The sequence below is a fragment of the Pelodiscus sinensis genome, chromosome 22 (assembly GCF_049634645.1).
Source record: "Pelodiscus sinensis isolate JC-2024 chromosome 22, ASM4963464v1, whole genome shotgun sequence".
Lineage (NCBI taxonomy): Eukaryota > Metazoa > Chordata > Testudines > Trionychidae > Pelodiscus > Pelodiscus sinensis.
Genome location: NC_134732.1, coordinates 7,205,762 through 7,221,621, shown reverse-complemented (window position 1 = coordinate 7,221,621; position 15,860 = coordinate 7,205,762). Strand labels below are relative to the sequence as shown.

Genomic DNA, 15,860 nt, shown 5'->3' with positions numbered 1-15,860 from the left:
ATGTAGACTAGGCCATAGGGCTTTAATGTGGTTTAACCAATCCATTTTAACTTCACAGTTTAGGATAATTCAGATTAATTTTCCTGCAGGCCCCCACGTAGATGAGCCCAAATGGTCACAAGCCTCCTGTGAGACAGAGAAGTGTTACTAACACCACTTTTGCTGCGGGCTTGTCTACACTACAAATGTTACACAAGCATAGCTGGGCTGTCAGGCTGTGTCTAGAGTACATGGCTCCATCAACAGAGCCATGTAGATTAGGGTTATAGGCAAAGGCAAATGAAGCCGCAATTTAAATGATCGCGGCTTCATTTAAATTTACATGGCTGCCGCGCTGAGCCGACAAACAGCTGCTCAGCGCGCTAGTCTGGACGCTCCCCTGCCGACATCAAAGCCCTTTGTCGGCAGCCCCGTTATTCCTCGTGGGATGAGGTTTACCGGGGCTGCCGACAAAGGGCTTTGATGTCGGCAGGGGAGCGTCCAGACTAGCACGCTGAGCAGCTGTTTGTCGGCTCAGCGCGGCAGCCATGTAAATTTAAATGAAGCCGCGATCATTTAAATCCGGCTTCATTTGCCTTTGTCAAAACAACAAATCTACATGGCTCCATCGACGGAGCCACGTAGTCTAGACATACCCACAGAGTTAAACTATGTCAGCAGGATGTCTCATTACATCCGTGGTCCCCAACACGGTGCCCGCGGGCGCCATGGCATTTGCATACGCCCGCCAGGTGCTCAGGGCTGACCTGGCCCCGGGCACATAGCGCGGCACTTGCAGGGAGCGCCGGCCCCGGGCACGCGGCGCTTGCGGGGGGGGGGGGAGCGCCGGTCCCGGGCGCGCGGCGCTTGCGGGAGGAGCGCCGGCCCCGGGCACTTGCAGGGGGAGCGCCGGCCCTGGGCGCGCAGTCCTTGCAGGGGGCCCCCGGCCCCGGAGCTATGGGGGGGCCCCGGGCATGTGGCTATGGAGGGGGCCGCCCCGGGCATGTGGCTATGGGGGGGCGCCGCCACCGGGCGCCGCCCCCGGGTGCGCAAGTGTCCCCGCCCCCTGGCGCCCGGCAGGCGAACGGCCACGCCCCCTGGCGCCCGCCAACCTCAAAAGGTTGGGGACCACTGCATTACATCATCACCAGGATGGTAGACCTAGCACAGTTGGGTATAAGGGATTTTTTTCCCCAAAATATTTTTGGCTCACAGAGCTTTGTAGTATAGAGCAAGGCTGAGAGGTAATGTGACACACATATCATCACTCAGTGGCGGAGCTAGGAATAGAACTCAGCAGTCTGCTGGGAATTGCATGCTCTAACCACTAGCCAACACTCTTCCAAAGCCCGCACAGTTGATCAGTGGCTGCACATGTGAGGCATTTTCCTCCTTGAGAACATTTTGCATGTAGGGTCTGAGAAAAGAATGAATGCTCTTACCACCTGGAGGCCAAACAGGGCTGGCTCCTTGTTACAGAAATGGTGCAGCCACATGTCCCTTTGATATTTAATTGTGTGTTTCAGGGTGTTCCTTCAAACTAAACAACCACACTGTGCTTTAATTGCATTATACCAGATAGTGATACATTGCTAATGCCAGGAGATGAATCACGTCCAGGTCCTTATTATTATTAATCATGTTTATTATAGACATGCTGACAGACCAACCAGGCACGAAGCCTCTTTTGCTAGGCTCTGGACCAAATAGCAGACAGGGTCAGCCCTAAAGAGCTGGACGCACGGAGTGGAGGGTTTAATGCACAAGCAGGATGCATGAGGACATGGCGTGTGTTTACTTGGGAAGGGATCAAGAGGGTGAAGGGAGAGGGACATGGAGGGGGACAGGAACGAGAGAAGAAGGTGTGGAATGGGGCTGAGAGGAACAGATGATGTGGGAGAAAGGGGCCATGATTGAAGCAAAGATCCAGTCAGCACAGGCCAAAGAGCAAGTCCAGTTCAGACTCAGGAAAGTCTGACTAGCCAAAGGTCTCTGCTCCGGCTGCTTCTGCAGCTGCTCCAACCGCTGGGATGTCTGGCTGGCTCCTCTCCAAAATCCTTCCCCAGGGGAGGGCCAAGTGGGAGAGAAGGCCTGGGTCACAATGGCCTTGGGGGAAGGGTCTCCCTTCTACAGTTCTGGTCTATTGTAACAGTCTATCGTCCCGGCCAGGCCCCATGGCAGCAGTGCCCGTTCCTGCAGCACTCAGCTGCTGAGGTGGGTGGCTGTGGAGAGGATGTGGAGATGGAGAAAGAAGTCTCCTCAGACTGGAGTTATAATTATCTCTGTGCATGGTGCTGACCCTCCTTTCTCCTGGGAAACTACCACATTTAAAGCAAGAGGGCAGAAAACCTTTGTGGGCAGCCAGGAGGCAAAGGCAAATTGGACTCCAGGCTTCTTAGCCTTTGGTAGGGCCACAGCCCTATTCTGCTGGGCAGTCTGGTGGAAGAGACTGAACACGCTCAGCTGCACAGCCCTAGCCTGGCTCTATCACAGGGACAGAGGGGAGGCAGCTTGTGCCTTCTCTAAGCCCCAGCTGCTGATGGCCATGTGCAGGGGTGAATTTCTTCCCTCAGGTCTGATCCCAGAGCCCAGGGAGCTCAATGGTGGGAAATAATCTCACTGACTTCAGTGGGCTTTGAAGAATACAGATTGAACCTCTCCCAACTGGGACTCTCTGGTCCGGCAGGCAGAGGGGCAGCAGCCCTACTAGGGATGGGAGCCTGGTGGCAGGCGGGGGGCCAGCGGCCAAGCTTGGAAGTGAGGGCAAGCAGGGGAGCTGGGGGAGAGCCCAGAAGTCAGCAGCAGAGGGGCTGGAATTGACTTCCCCTGGCCGGGCAAACTCCCGGGAGGTCCAGCCTGGGACCTTCTGATGTGAACGCTGTAACACTAAGTTAAAGGAGAACCGGGAGGCACTTGCCCTATTCTTGCCTCCACCAATGACAATCACACATTTTCCTGGAATCTCTCCTCTCGCTGACAGTGGGCTCTCCCCAGCTCTGGCAGGAAAGCCTGGATCATCCCTGGCCTGTGGCCAAAGCCGCCGAGCATGTCGCTAAAGAGGGCCGTGGAGAAGCACACATGGAGCAATGGTTGAAGCTGTGGCCCGTGGAAGAGGACACTATAAGATCTAACTAGAGGCTCACTCTGGTTCTGTGGCGCCCTCGCAGCCGGCCAAACGAGAGCCATGCTCAAACGGAGAGCAATGAAATGCTAACAGATCCCCACCTCCCCCACGCCAGCGTTGGCGGCTTGACTCAGCCCATGGGTGGGGATCCATGTTATCGTGGGAGTACGAATCCTCCACCGAGCTTTTTGGAGCCCTCGGCATCAGCACCTTCCCTCCCCAAACTCAGCGTAGCAGCCACCCACACTCTGACCCCGGGCACCTTCCCCTTCCGGTTTTATTCTGAATCACCCCCCCTCGGCTCCATGCATACAGGCACAGATCTGTACGCAGCGGCTTGGCTTGCAGGGGAGAGGTGGGGCCAGAAGGAAGAGTTCACAATGTCCAATGTGACATGCAGGGGGAGGAGAATGGAGCAGAGTCAAAGCCAGGGAGTTAACAAGGTAAAAAGAAGTGCAGATAGCAGCTCTGAGTGCCGTGCACCCTAGCTGCAGGGAGGGGAGGCAAAGCCCTTGTCTACACAGGGGAGTTGTGCTGGCTCGATAGCTCTACTCCAAACAAGGTATCCACCCTTGGGAGATACAGGGATCACTATGTCACCCTGGAGGAGCAGGGCCTGGGAGGAGGTATGGATTCAGGAGAGGTACAAAGGGTTTGGCTTTGTGGGGTAGGAGTGGGTGGGGGCAGAGGGACTGGGAGACCTGCCTGGGCGACTCCCGGCCAGCAGCCCAGCAAGGTTCTCGGGCAGCTTCCCTGCCTGCTCCGCCCCCTGCACAGGCTGCAGGGGCTCCGTGCATTGGTGACTAAGAGCCTGAGGGGAGGGGGCAGAGTGATTCCCACGCTGCCTATTCTTCAAAAAGAAACAGCTGCAGCAGCCGCTTTTCTGACCGGTGGGGGGAACAGGGGGATGCAGGGCAAGCAGGGAGTCTGCGTGAGGCTCGCTGCTGCGTCCGCAGGCCAGATCTGGCCCCTGGGCCATATTTTGCCCAGCCCTGGGTTACACCTACATAGGCAAGGCCTTCCAGTGAGGCTGGGATGGGGAGGCTGGAGAAGGGTGAGCAAACAGGGCACGGGAGCTCTCCTGGGCATGGGGAGAGGGGACTGGCAATGAAGGAGCACTGCAAGAGCCAGGGGAGGCGGGGGGATGGAGGCCAGAGGGGAGGGTAGAAGGAAGCAGTCTCTCAGTGGGTGGGATTCATGGACTAGCACTGCACCAGCTTTACAGCTGAGACTTGAATCAAGGAGGAATTCTGGCAAATGTGATAATGGACCAGCAACTGTCCAGCGCCTGCTGAGTGAGCACTGGGATGGAGGGTGACCTTGTGGTCATGGCAGATGCGGAGGGCCAGGCAAAGCCATGAAGAGTGAGCAGGAACGGAGGGCAGGCACTGTGGATCCAGGAGCAGCAAAGAGTTTGTAGCATCCAGATGCATCCAGTCATCCACATTAGCCCTGTCCCTACAGCCCTGGTGACAATCAGACACTCCTGGGCCCACTTAAAACCAGCTCTTTCTTTATTGCCCAACAGAAAAACTCAACAGCACGGTCCTGCTGCCAGTAACATTCCCCAGCTTTTCAAAGAGCACCTGAAACACACGATCCTCTGAGCGTTCGGCAGGTCCTTCTGCACGCCAATGGGACCCACTCCTGCTCACTTGAGGCTCCGGAGAAAGGTGCTGGAACTACAAGGGGCCTTGTTTACAATCATCATTGGGGGCTTTAACCTCTCAACTCAAAGGAGCACACGTGACTAGCAGGCAAAGCAGAGGAGGCAAAAGGGTGCAGGAAGCACCATCTGACACTGTTGCTCCTCCACCAAGGAAGCCCTGAATCAGTGATTAGAGGCAAAGGTCACAGGCCATGAGAGCAAAAGTCATTCCGCCAAATGCCAAAGGGCCATGGCTCATTGCCACCAGACACAAAACAGGGAAACGCCTGCCCAGTCCAGTACAGCACAGAACAACCAGAGTAAAAGCCAACTGTGGCCCAACATGAGTGCATGGAGCAACAGCTCCTGGAACATCACGCAGCATCACCCCAGCCAGGGGCCCCAAGACCAGGAGGAAGGACGCATCAAGTCGGATATCATCCCCCGCTCGATCATTTTCAGCAGCCACTCCTGCTCCGCGGTGATGTTGTGCATCATGAACTGCAGAGAGAAGTGCTGTTGTTACTGATTGTTTCTCACAACACCCAGAATCATGTGCTGGGTGTCGTGCAGCACAGACAGAAAGCAAGCCAGATTCACTGCTGGTGTAATCGGTGTTAGTGGAGTGACTCCAGTTTAGACCATCAGGGGACCTGCATAAAGATCCTTACCCCATGGAATTTACAGACTAACATCAGCATGATGCTGTGGCTATAGAATCAGGCAACCTGGGTTCTATTCCCAGCACCTGCCAGCGGCATAACCTTGGTCATGTCACTTCATCCCTCTCTGTTTCCACTCTCATGCTTATTCTGTCCATCCTGTTTGTAAGCTCTCTGGGGCAGAGGCTGCCTCTCACAGTGGCTGTGTCTACATTGGCAAGATTTTGCACAAAAGCAGTTGCTTTTGCGCAAAATCTTGCCGCCTGTCTACACTAGCCGCAAGTATTTGCGCAAGAACACTGACGTTGTAATGTACAAAATCAGCTCTTCTTGCCTAAATACTCTGGCGCTCCCGCTCAGGGATAAGCCCTCTTGCGCAAGTATTCCTGCGCAAGAGGCCAGTGTAGACAGGCAACGTTAATTTCTTGTGCAAGAAAGCCCGATGGCTAAAATGGCCATTGGAGCTTTCTTGCGCAAGAGAGCGTCTACACTGGCATGGATGCTTTTGCGCAAAGGCACATGCCAGTGTAGACACAGCCAGTGTGCTTATAGCACCTCCACAAGATGGACCCCTCCTCAGTACCTGGCTCTAGGTGCCACTACTGTTAATAATGTACACTTATAAAAAGGGCCAGGAAAGGCAAGGGTTAACAGTGCTATGACAATACAGTTCTGAAGTGGTGCACAGGTTTCTGTATTTTAAACAAAGGAATGGCTCAGCTGCCTCGTTTCTCGCAGGTGGCATGGAAAAGTGAGACTTAAATGGGGATTTGCACTAAATCAGGAAAGTGGCTTTGCAGGCCCCGATGCATGAGCATGAAGATTGACACCAGGGAGGAGCAGGCAAACAAGACAGTGAAGGCAATGAGGGGAGACCAGCTCTCCCTAGAGTCAATAGCAAGACTCCTGTTGATTTCAGTGGGCACTGGACTGGGCTCATTCCAAATGCTGCACTGGAGTATACATAGTCTGCATCTGAAGCCCTCTCAGAGAGCTCCCAGCAGCTACTCTGGTCCCAGCCTCTCCCAGCAGGAGTCACTGTGGATATTGGTGAAGGAGCAGTGAGCCTGGGGGAGCTCCCAGCTACTCCAGTCCCAGCGTCCCCCAGAGAGTGTCACCACAAAGAACAGGTCAGCAGGACCAGGACAATCTTACCAATTCCTGGCTCAGATGCTCCGTGTCATAGTAGTGCACCGGCGTGGTGTTGTCATGCCGCTCAGGGTAACCAAACCCTACGATATTGACTTCATGGCAGATATGGAGGGCTAAGTTCAAGGCGATGATTCCCGTGGTAGAATATTGCTGGATACAAAGACGTGACACATTTTCGAATGACATTATGCATTCTGAGCTCAGGTTTTACCACCCAGCACCCAGCAACCTGGCTGTACTTGGGACCCACTGCCCCCTTCATGCCCTACTGAACAGCAAAATACCAAGACAGGCACAGAAGGGCTGAGTTTATAGGCCTTGCTCTTTCGATGACATAACCCCTTGGTCCATCTTTTAAAGTGAGGCTGTGCAGAACAAGATAGCCTCTAGCGAGAACGGGGCCTTTGGAAAAATCAAATGTTAACCTCAACAGAGATGTATAAGCTTCGGAAAGGAACTGAGCAGGCATGTAGTCTGTCCCTGTGCCTAGTGTCTGTATATACTCTGTCTGACTGGTGTCTTAGTAGTGTGCTAAATTCGAGCTTGTGCATTAAATTCCAGTCTGTAGCCTAAAAGTTACAAAACCAGCCAGTCATTTAAAGGCAACATAGGCATTTACAAACACCTGAATTATTTAGAAGACACAGAAGATGCCAAGCGGAACAGCCACAAAGCTGGGCTCAGGAGAAAATGTACCATCCGTTCTGGAATAAATTGCCTAGGGACGCCGTGGAATCTCTATCATAGGAGATTTTTAAGAGCAGGTCAGACAAATACTTGTGAGGGATGGCAGATAATACTTAGTCCTGTCATGAGAGCAGGGGACAGGATTAGATGACCCTCGAGGTCCCTTCCAGTCCTCTGATTCTATGGCATCTAAGTAACATTTAGCGCTTTCTGCATGGATTGTAGCACTTCCATGCATTTCAGCAAGGATAAATTATGGAGCCCAGGTCTGGCAATCCAGAGACTTAGGTCCCAGTCACAAATCCAACCCTGGCTACTAATCACTGCTTGACCTTGGGCAGGTCATTCAGACACTGTCTGCCCCAGCTTCTCCCTCAGAAAACACAGATTTTAATGCTTCCCTCATTCCGAGTGGTGGCTGCGGGGCTGAATTAATTAATGGCTGCAAAGTGCTTTGAGGATCTGGACAAAAGACAAAGAATGATTATACTTATTAACCAGATAATCCTCAGTGCCCCAATGGGAGGGGAAACTCATGCTATGGAAGGAGTTGTCAGGATTAGGTCTGTTCCATACTTCACTGCTTTAGGGGATGCAGACCTAACTTCCTATCCTCTTGCAGAAGCCCATTTTCAGTAGAGGCCCACCTGACAGGGAAAGGGAAGCTCAGCACTGTCCACGCTGGGAGAGACTGCGCACCGTGGCACAGCAAGGCCACAGAGTATGAAATTAGGAAAGCGAAACGTAGGCTGGATCTCAGTAAGATGTGGACACAGCCAGCGGTGGAATAGTCTCCCGGTGGATGGTGTCGAAACCTCCATCTCCCGCGGCACCAGAGCCACACTAAAGGCCTGCGCCTGAATGGGGCAGGCAGATGGGATCGAACAGGTCTCGCCCCTCACCCCTCCATTTCCTTCTGCGATTCCTGGCAGAGGCAGGAAGGCACAAGGCTAACGGCGGCAAAGAGCACCCTGAAGCTTTCTCCTTGCCAGGCAGTCTGGGCCGTACCTTGCCCTGCTTCTTCAGCTGAAGCAATTTGTATGTGGCTTGGTAGGTGACATAAGGGTGCAGAATCCGCAGGTAAGAGGTATTCCACTTCCATTCACTAGGAGGCTTGCGCCAAAACCCCTCTACAGTCTGCAGGAGGGATGGAGAGAGAGAGAGAGAGAGATGGATTCAGCTGCAATAGCCATACCTGTTAGGAAGAGGAGGAGTATCCGAGGGCAGGGGGTTTGTACAAATAGTAAACAAATACCTAGCTCAGCTATGGGAATTAGCACAGAGAGCCTTACCTTAGGGCGTCCCTTATCCCACCTTCCACCATGGCAGCCAGTGTGTTGGCTGTTTTGCTGTTCCCTAGGTGGCTGGGACTTGAATCCACCACCCTGCCCTCCACAAGCAAGTGCCCCTGTCTCCTAGTCCACCACCTTGTCTTCAGGGCATCCCTTATCCCACCTTCCCTGGGGGCAGCCTGTGTGTGTGTTGGCTGTTCTGCCACTCCCATGGTGGGCAGGACTTTTCTAAACTAAACAAGCTCAGTTCTTTCAGTCTCCCCTCACAGGTCATGTCTTCTAGACCTTTAATCATTTCCGTTGCTCTTCTCTGGACCTTCTCCAGTTTCTCTACATCTCTCTTGAAATGTGGGGCCCAGAACTGGACACAATACTCCAACTGAGGCCTAATCAGTGCAGAAGTTTGGGGTCGTCCCACTGCTCTTGGCACGTTGCTAAGGGGAACGCCCATAATATGGAAGAGGACAACAGAGCCCTAAAACATCTTATCTCATGCAACCTGGCCCAGCACTTCCCAGTAGCTCTTTGAGATGCCTCACCTTATTCCTCGTATCCAGCAGCATCTCCATCACCCATGTAAAATCCAGGCTCTTGAACGGAATGAGCACCATCAGCGTTTCATTGTTGTTGTTATCCAGAGGGTTGGGTACCGCAGACTCGGGGAAGAAGAGCCGGATGCTGGTTCTCTCACCCACATCTGCCTTGTGATCTTTCACTGGAGCGTTGTTTAACCTGAGGAGGGCAAGGCAGAGTGCTGAGAGCGTGCCAGATATGCAGGCTCTCACAGAACAGGTCATATGCCACTGCTGGCTGGGACCAGACTTGTTAGATGTGTGGGGTTATTTTATTTTACTACTTCATGTCATTCAACACCTAGCGTCTTCAAATGATAGCACGGTTCCCCTGCAGTAGGTGCTGCATTTACACAGAGTGAGAAATGGTCCATGGTCCAAAAAGCTCATGGTCTAAATAAAGACAAAGGGGGCAGAAGGCAGGATGAATGTAGCCCCATTTTGCAGATGGGAAATGGAGGCACAGAGAAATCAAGTGACTTTCACTCAGGAAGTTTATGGAGGAGCCAGAATTTAAACCCAGTACCAAACCAAGGCCTTGACCACAAACCATTCTACTGAATGAGCAAACTGAAGAGGTCAAAGGGCAGGTCTACACTAAGGATGTTAAATTGCGATGATCTGGCTAACTGTGTAGTCGATACAAGAGTGTAGTCAATGATTAGTAGATAAGGGCCACTTGGCAGAGCTGCAGCGGGGTAGCTCCAGGAGCTGGCTTGAGCCAGGACTGAGCCACTAACACTGCAGCTCTGCATTTTAAATGAAATAAGAGCCACTTAAAATGCAGAGGTGCAGCGTCCTGGACCAGTGCAAGCCGGGACTTCTCGTCTCAGCTTGTGCTGCGTCCAGCAGCCCCTGTTCACGGCAGCCAGCCCAGGCAACCAAAACAGGGGGTGCTTGGTGGCAGCTGCCCCTGTCCCGGGGCGGGGGGGCAGCTCCCCACTAGGACCCCTATGGACAGGGGCTGCTGACAGAGCAGCGTCTGCCCACAGCAAGCCTTAGCCTACCACTGGCAGAGGCTGTTTCGCAGCAGCCCCCCCATCTCCCCCCCACTGCCCCAATAGAGGCGGCGGGTGGCACCACAGAGATGGTGCTGGGTGGAACCAGCTTTTAAGCTGACTCCTCCCAGTACCAGCTCTTATTTCCCTTCCCACTTTGCAGCCTCTCGGGAGGGGGGGATGGATGAGTAGTCGATACTCCAGTCGACTACCCAATAAGCATAGTTGACTAGTTGACTACTCACTAGCATCCCTAATCAACGCTGCAATAAACGGCCCACAGCCAGGGCACCGCTGGCCCAGGTCAAGTGACTCAGGCTTGCAGGACTGGGGCTGTGGGGTGGAGACCATATTTCCCTAAGCCAAATACGGTGCCTTGCGAGTTGAACAGGAACCAATCAGAATTACGCAGTGCAAATGTTCAAATTAACATCGAGGTGTCCGAGCCCTACAGGGGAGGGAGGAGGGCCAGGAGTGCATCCAGCCGCAGGAGATGGTGGCGGGGGAAGGGATGACCAGGCCTATGTCTTTGCAGAACTCATCTCCACTCCCCCACCCCCTACACCCCCTCTCCCTGTGACCGGAAGCAGCTCGTCCCTTCCTGCCTGCACAATGCTAGAAGGCAGCTAGCACCTCCAGACTGCTGCTGGCCACCAACATAACACAGCTCCTGTCCCTGGTAGAGCACAGGCAGGAAGGGGTTAAGCCCTAAGAATGCACTTTGCAGGAATGCCCAGGGAACCTGGCTGCAGGTGCTCCAGGACCATGACCAGAGAGGTGGCTCAGCAGGAGCCGGTGCCACGGGGATGAAGCAGCCCTGTACTTCCTGGGCCAGGTGAAGAGGATGCTAAGCCCCTGCTCAGGGGACTGCTGTGAAACTTGCAGAATCAGGGCACGAAAAGCTGGAAATTGCTTCCCCCAACATCCATACCAGAGCTTAGCCGAGGGGCAGAGAGGCTGCCCCGTGCCTGTGCAGTGCAGGGCTTGGCTCCTCTTGCCCAACGCCCTGGGCGGGAGGATCTTGGCCTTCCCCAGGTCACCAGCCCAGGCACAGGCAGTGGGGGAAGGAAGGAGCCAGCCAGCCAGGCTGTTGTGAGCTGAGCGCTCTGCCCAGGAGCTAGTTCTCTGCAAAGCACCGGGAAGGGGTGTGCCCTGCAGTGAGGGAGAGGGAGAAGCGCAGGGCTGGGGGCAGGAAGGGCTGTATCCGGGAGAGGAGCACGTACAGAACTGATGAGACAGCAAGTAACTAGTCACCGCCTGCCTGCACTCCCCCGCCCCCACTGCTCACAGCAGGCAGTAGGCAAGCAGTGCCAGCCAGAAATGGGATGGGGGTTGGGCCCACCGGCTGAGAGCTGATGCTGCACTGATGGACCAGCAGGGGAAGTGGCTGACAGCTCTGTCTTGCCGCCAGCTTTGCACACGTGTTGCCACTGGACGTCCCCTCCCCTGCACTAGCTGCTGGGGTTGGGCAGCTGGCATGCAGGGATCTGGCCAGCAGCGTGACCCACAGGACTGATGCGGGGAGACAGAAAATACGCCCGTCTTTAAGCAAAATTCAGGACACCTGCAGGAAGGCTTAAATACAGGACTGTCCTTTTAGACATGGAACATCTGCTCACTGTAGCCTGTGGCTCTAAACATTGCACTGCAAATGATTGGGCTCAGCCCACGGGGGTTTGTTGCCGTGTGGACGGACCCATGCAGCCCCCAGGGGTGAGGCCTGAGACCTTGGAGGCTGTGCGTGGCATCTACTTGTGTGTTGGGCCAAGGCCATTAAGCTCCCTGAACTCGGAGGTCAAGGCTGTTACACTTCCAGAATTGCTAAGCACTGTTCATCCATCCTTTGGTCCCCATGCTGCCCGTGGCTTTCGCTCACCATGTTACCGTCAGTCCCGGGGAGCATGCCGTACCTTATGACGACGTTGTGCGAGTCAATCACCGCCCCGAAGCCTCGGCCACGGATGGAGTTACTGTTGCCGACCACAACGCACCTTCGGCACCGAAGACTGGACAGAGTCAATGGAATGAATGTGAGGCCCTGTCCAGCCCAGTCCCCACAGAGCAACAGCCCCCAGGACTTGTCTGGCATATTGGCGGGTCTCCCAGGACAAAGCCAGGCGTCTGCAGAGCAGAGAAAGCCTGGACCTCAGACGAGCATCAGAAGAGTCTGATGGCTCCTGCTGTGCTCAGGCACCAGCAGCAGGGTGGCAAGGTACGGAGAGCTGCCAGTCCCACCCAGAGAGCTCATCCCTTAGCCAGCATCATTGGGATGCTGCACTCCGCTTGGCCGGATGTGGGCCCTGCCCCGTGAGCGGGAGGGGGGGAGACAGAACAAAGCATCAGCATGTTAAGGAACCTGGGGATAGCATCCGCTAAGCTGACAGAGAGGGAGGGCAGCAGTGACAAGGCCACAAGGGACACTGGTGAGAAGGGAAAGCAACCCAGCGGCCAAGCACTGCCTAGAAGATGGACCATGCTTCAAAGCCAGTAGTGGGCAAGACCCACAGATTCGTGCCCGTAACTCCGTGTGCCCTGAGCCGCCCTGCGCAGCAAGGAGGTAGAAGGAGCTTCTGAGCCTGATGGTGATGGGGGAGGAGGAGAAAGAACAGGGTGTAATGGAAATTACAGGGAGGCAGCTGGGGGCTGAGGCAGCCTAGCAGGATAAGTTCAGAAGGGCCTGCAGGGAGAGAAAGAGGGCCTTGTGGGAAGTGAGGAGGGGATGCGGGGTGTCAGCAGGGTGGACGGGTGGCGGGGGAGGCGAGAATGGGACAGCTCTAATGAGCCTCAGACACAAAGGTTCCAATCAAGCTACTACATTCTTTTTTTGAGGTTTCCCCACCACGAACAGCCACCGTTGCCCCCCAACCCACCCATCAGCCCAGCCCCCTACCGCTCAATGGACTTTGGCATCTCCTGCTGCGGGAGGAGCTGCAACGTACGGAACGCATCGAGAACTGGAAGGACAGGAGAAAGAGGTGACACGGCCATCTGCCTAGGGGAGCCCCTTGTCCCAAACAGCCTGAATCGCTGTCCCCTTTGCCCTCACTTCGCTCCATTTCCCCACTGCTCCCATGGCTTTCACTCACCAGGTCACTGTGCACATATTAGTTTGCAAACTCTTTGGGGGCAGGGATCATATTTAGCCTAGGTTTTCCATCACGCCCTCCCAAACACAAATAGTGTGGCAAAGGCTGGGAAAGTTCAGAACTAGGGTTGCAATAAGCAAAAGCTGACCAGTTAATGCTATCGACTAAACGCATCCCCCCCTCCACTAGTAATTTTTTTAGCAGGCTGGCCAGCAGCTCAGCTCAGTCCTGGGAGCTAAGACCACCCCTGGACAGGGGCTGCTGCCACCCTGCGCTGCCCTCCACCTCTCTCTGTGGCTGCGTGAGAGAGAGGCATTTCTAACAGCTAGGATACCTCACCACCCCCAGTCCCATGTGCTAACCACGAGTGCAGGGTGTGTTTGAGGAGGGTAAGACTGATACCAGAGCTGTTCAGCCCAAAGGGAAGCATGTGGAACTGGAGAAGGTTGTTTAGTTTTCTCCTCTCCGGGGTGTTGTCCTGCCAGAATAACTCCCTGCTGGTCAGGAAAGGCTTCCAGTCAGGCTCAAACCTAGCAAGAAGGAAGCACGCTGTTAGCAGCATAGCAGGGGCCAGGGAGGAGACGCCTAGCACAGCCATTCCACATGGGCTGAGCATCCAGGCTCACCTAGGCCAGCGGTTCTCAACCAGGGGTATGGAGTGGTCTTCCGGGGGTACATCAAATCATCTAGAGTATGTCTAGACTACAGGCTTTTGTCGACAGAAGTTTTGTTGACAGATACTGTCGACAAAGCTTCTGTCAACAAAGAGCGTCTAGACTACATCCAGTTCTGTCGACAAAGCAAGCCACTTTGTCGACATGAAAGTGTAGACGCAAAGGACAGCGTAGAGCAGGGGCCTGGACTTGATGACCGTCTGAGGACTTTTCCAGCTCTATGGTTCTATGATTCTACGATTCTATGTCTAAAGAGTTCATCACGAGATTTCAAAGCATTTTGCAAATACTAACAAAGGAGTTTTCTACACTAGGACATCCAGGGTACATCTAGACTACAGGCTTTTGTCGACAGAAGTTTTGTTGACAGATACTGTCGACAAAGCTTCTGTCCACAAAGAGTGTCTAGACTACATCCAGTTCTGTAGACAAAGCAAGCTGCTTTGTCAACATGAGAGTGTAGATGCAAAGGACAGTGTAGATGCAATAATGCCTTCTGTCAACAGAACTCTGTCGACAAAAGGCGTTATTCCTCATAGAATGAGGTTTACAGCCGTCGACAAAACTGCTGAGTTCTGTTGACGTTATGTCGACAGAACTCAGCAGCAGTATAGACGCAGGTATAGTTTTGTCGACAAAAGTCCACGTTTGTCGATAAAACCCTATAGTCTAGACACACCCCTAGAGATTTGTCTAGTTTTATAACAGGCTAGATAAAAAGCACCTGTGAAGTCAGTACAAACTAACATTTCCCTAGAGATGTTTAAGTCTCAGCTTGACAAGTCTGGCTGGGTTGATTTAGTTGGGATTGGTCCTGCCTAGGGCAGGGGGCTGGACTTGATGACCTTCTAAGGTCTCTTCCAGCTCTATGGTTCTATGATTCATTCGTGGCTATACTGCTCTGTATACTATCTACTTACTATACACTATATGTAAGTGCAATATTTATATTCCAATTGATTTACTGTATAATTATACAGTACAAGTCAGAAAGCAAACAATTTTTCAGTGCTAGTGTGGCTGTGACACTTTCATATTTTTATGTCTGATTTTGCAAGCAAATAGTTTTTAAGTGAAATGAAACTTGGCGTTCACAAGACAAATCAGACTCCTGAAAGGAGTAGTCATCTCCTGGGAGTCACTGACCTAGGGTACTCACATGCTTTTCTGCTCTCTCCAAATGCTTCCAGGAATGGAGCCACGTCCCTCCCCATTAGCCCTGATTGGCTCTGCCCCACATCTCAGCCCAGCCTGCAATAGTGCAATCCTCTCTGAGCACACCACTTCCCCTTGCCTTGGCCTCCGGACATCCTGGAAATGCTGAGTCACCTTTTGATTTCTCTCGGGTAAAGGGGACGTCTGCTTCTATTTCACCACAGCTCCTTCACTGACTTCATGGCAGTGACACGACTTGCACGTTCCCCATCCTGTCTGCTGGATTCCCCACACACCGGGACTGCCCTTCTCCTGCACATCCACTGATCAGACTGTCAAACCCGCCCTCGCCAACAGGCAACAAACCAAAAGCAACTAACAAACCTGCCAAGAATGGGATTTCTCCAGGCAAAGTGCTTCCTGCAAATGTTGATGTCCTTCCTGTGAAAGAGACACGTCTCCTTTAGTCCCAGCCCTTACTGCCTTGCCATAGCCTCCTCCCTTCTAGCCCATCAGGGGCCTACTCCCAGAACTATCCTTTAGCATACCCCTCCGGCTCCCTCTCCCCCACCTGCCAGGGACCCCACTGTGGGAAGCCTTCAGGGTTAGAATCGAGTCCTTCCATGATTCCCTGGTCACCCACTATTTTCCTCTCCTGTCCCATTCTTCCAGCCACACAATGCAGCCATCTCCTGGCCAGATACAACACGGCTCTCCCAAACTCCCCACGGCCCAAGCTGGGAGCGAGCAGTCTCCACTGCCCGAAGAGAGAAAGGTCCGAGCTTTCCCAGTAAGGTGTGTATCTAGCTCCTGAGCCTAATGTCACACACA

The 15,860-nt window shown here is 53.7% G+C and overlaps 1 protein-coding gene across 4 annotated transcripts in view; it reads right to left on the bottom strand.

Annotated features, from left to right (window-relative positions):
• Positions 1 to 4,443: 4,443 nt before the first annotated feature.
• Positions 4,444 to 15,860, bottom strand: part of LOC102449364 (CMP-N-acetylneuraminate-beta-galactosamide-alpha-2,3-sialyltransferase 4-like) — a 31,832-nt gene continuing 20,415 nt past the window's right edge. For 2 of the 4 annotated variants that reach the window (XM_025183612.2, XM_075905127.1), the window contains exons 4-11: positions 15,414 to 15,470; positions 13,603 to 13,730; positions 13,005 to 13,068; positions 12,025 to 12,120; positions 9,084 to 9,276; positions 8,261 to 8,389; positions 6,569 to 6,715; positions 4,446 to 5,252 (exon numbers count right to left, since the gene is read on the bottom strand). In XM_025183612.2, the coding sequence (XP_025039397.2) occupies positions 5,136 to 5,252; positions 6,569 to 6,715; positions 8,261 to 8,389; positions 9,084 to 9,276; positions 12,025 to 12,120; positions 13,005 to 13,068; positions 13,603 to 13,730; positions 15,414 to 15,470 (931 nt within the window). In that variant the 3' untranslated portion in view covers positions 4,446 to 5,135. 4 annotated transcript variants of the gene reach the window in all.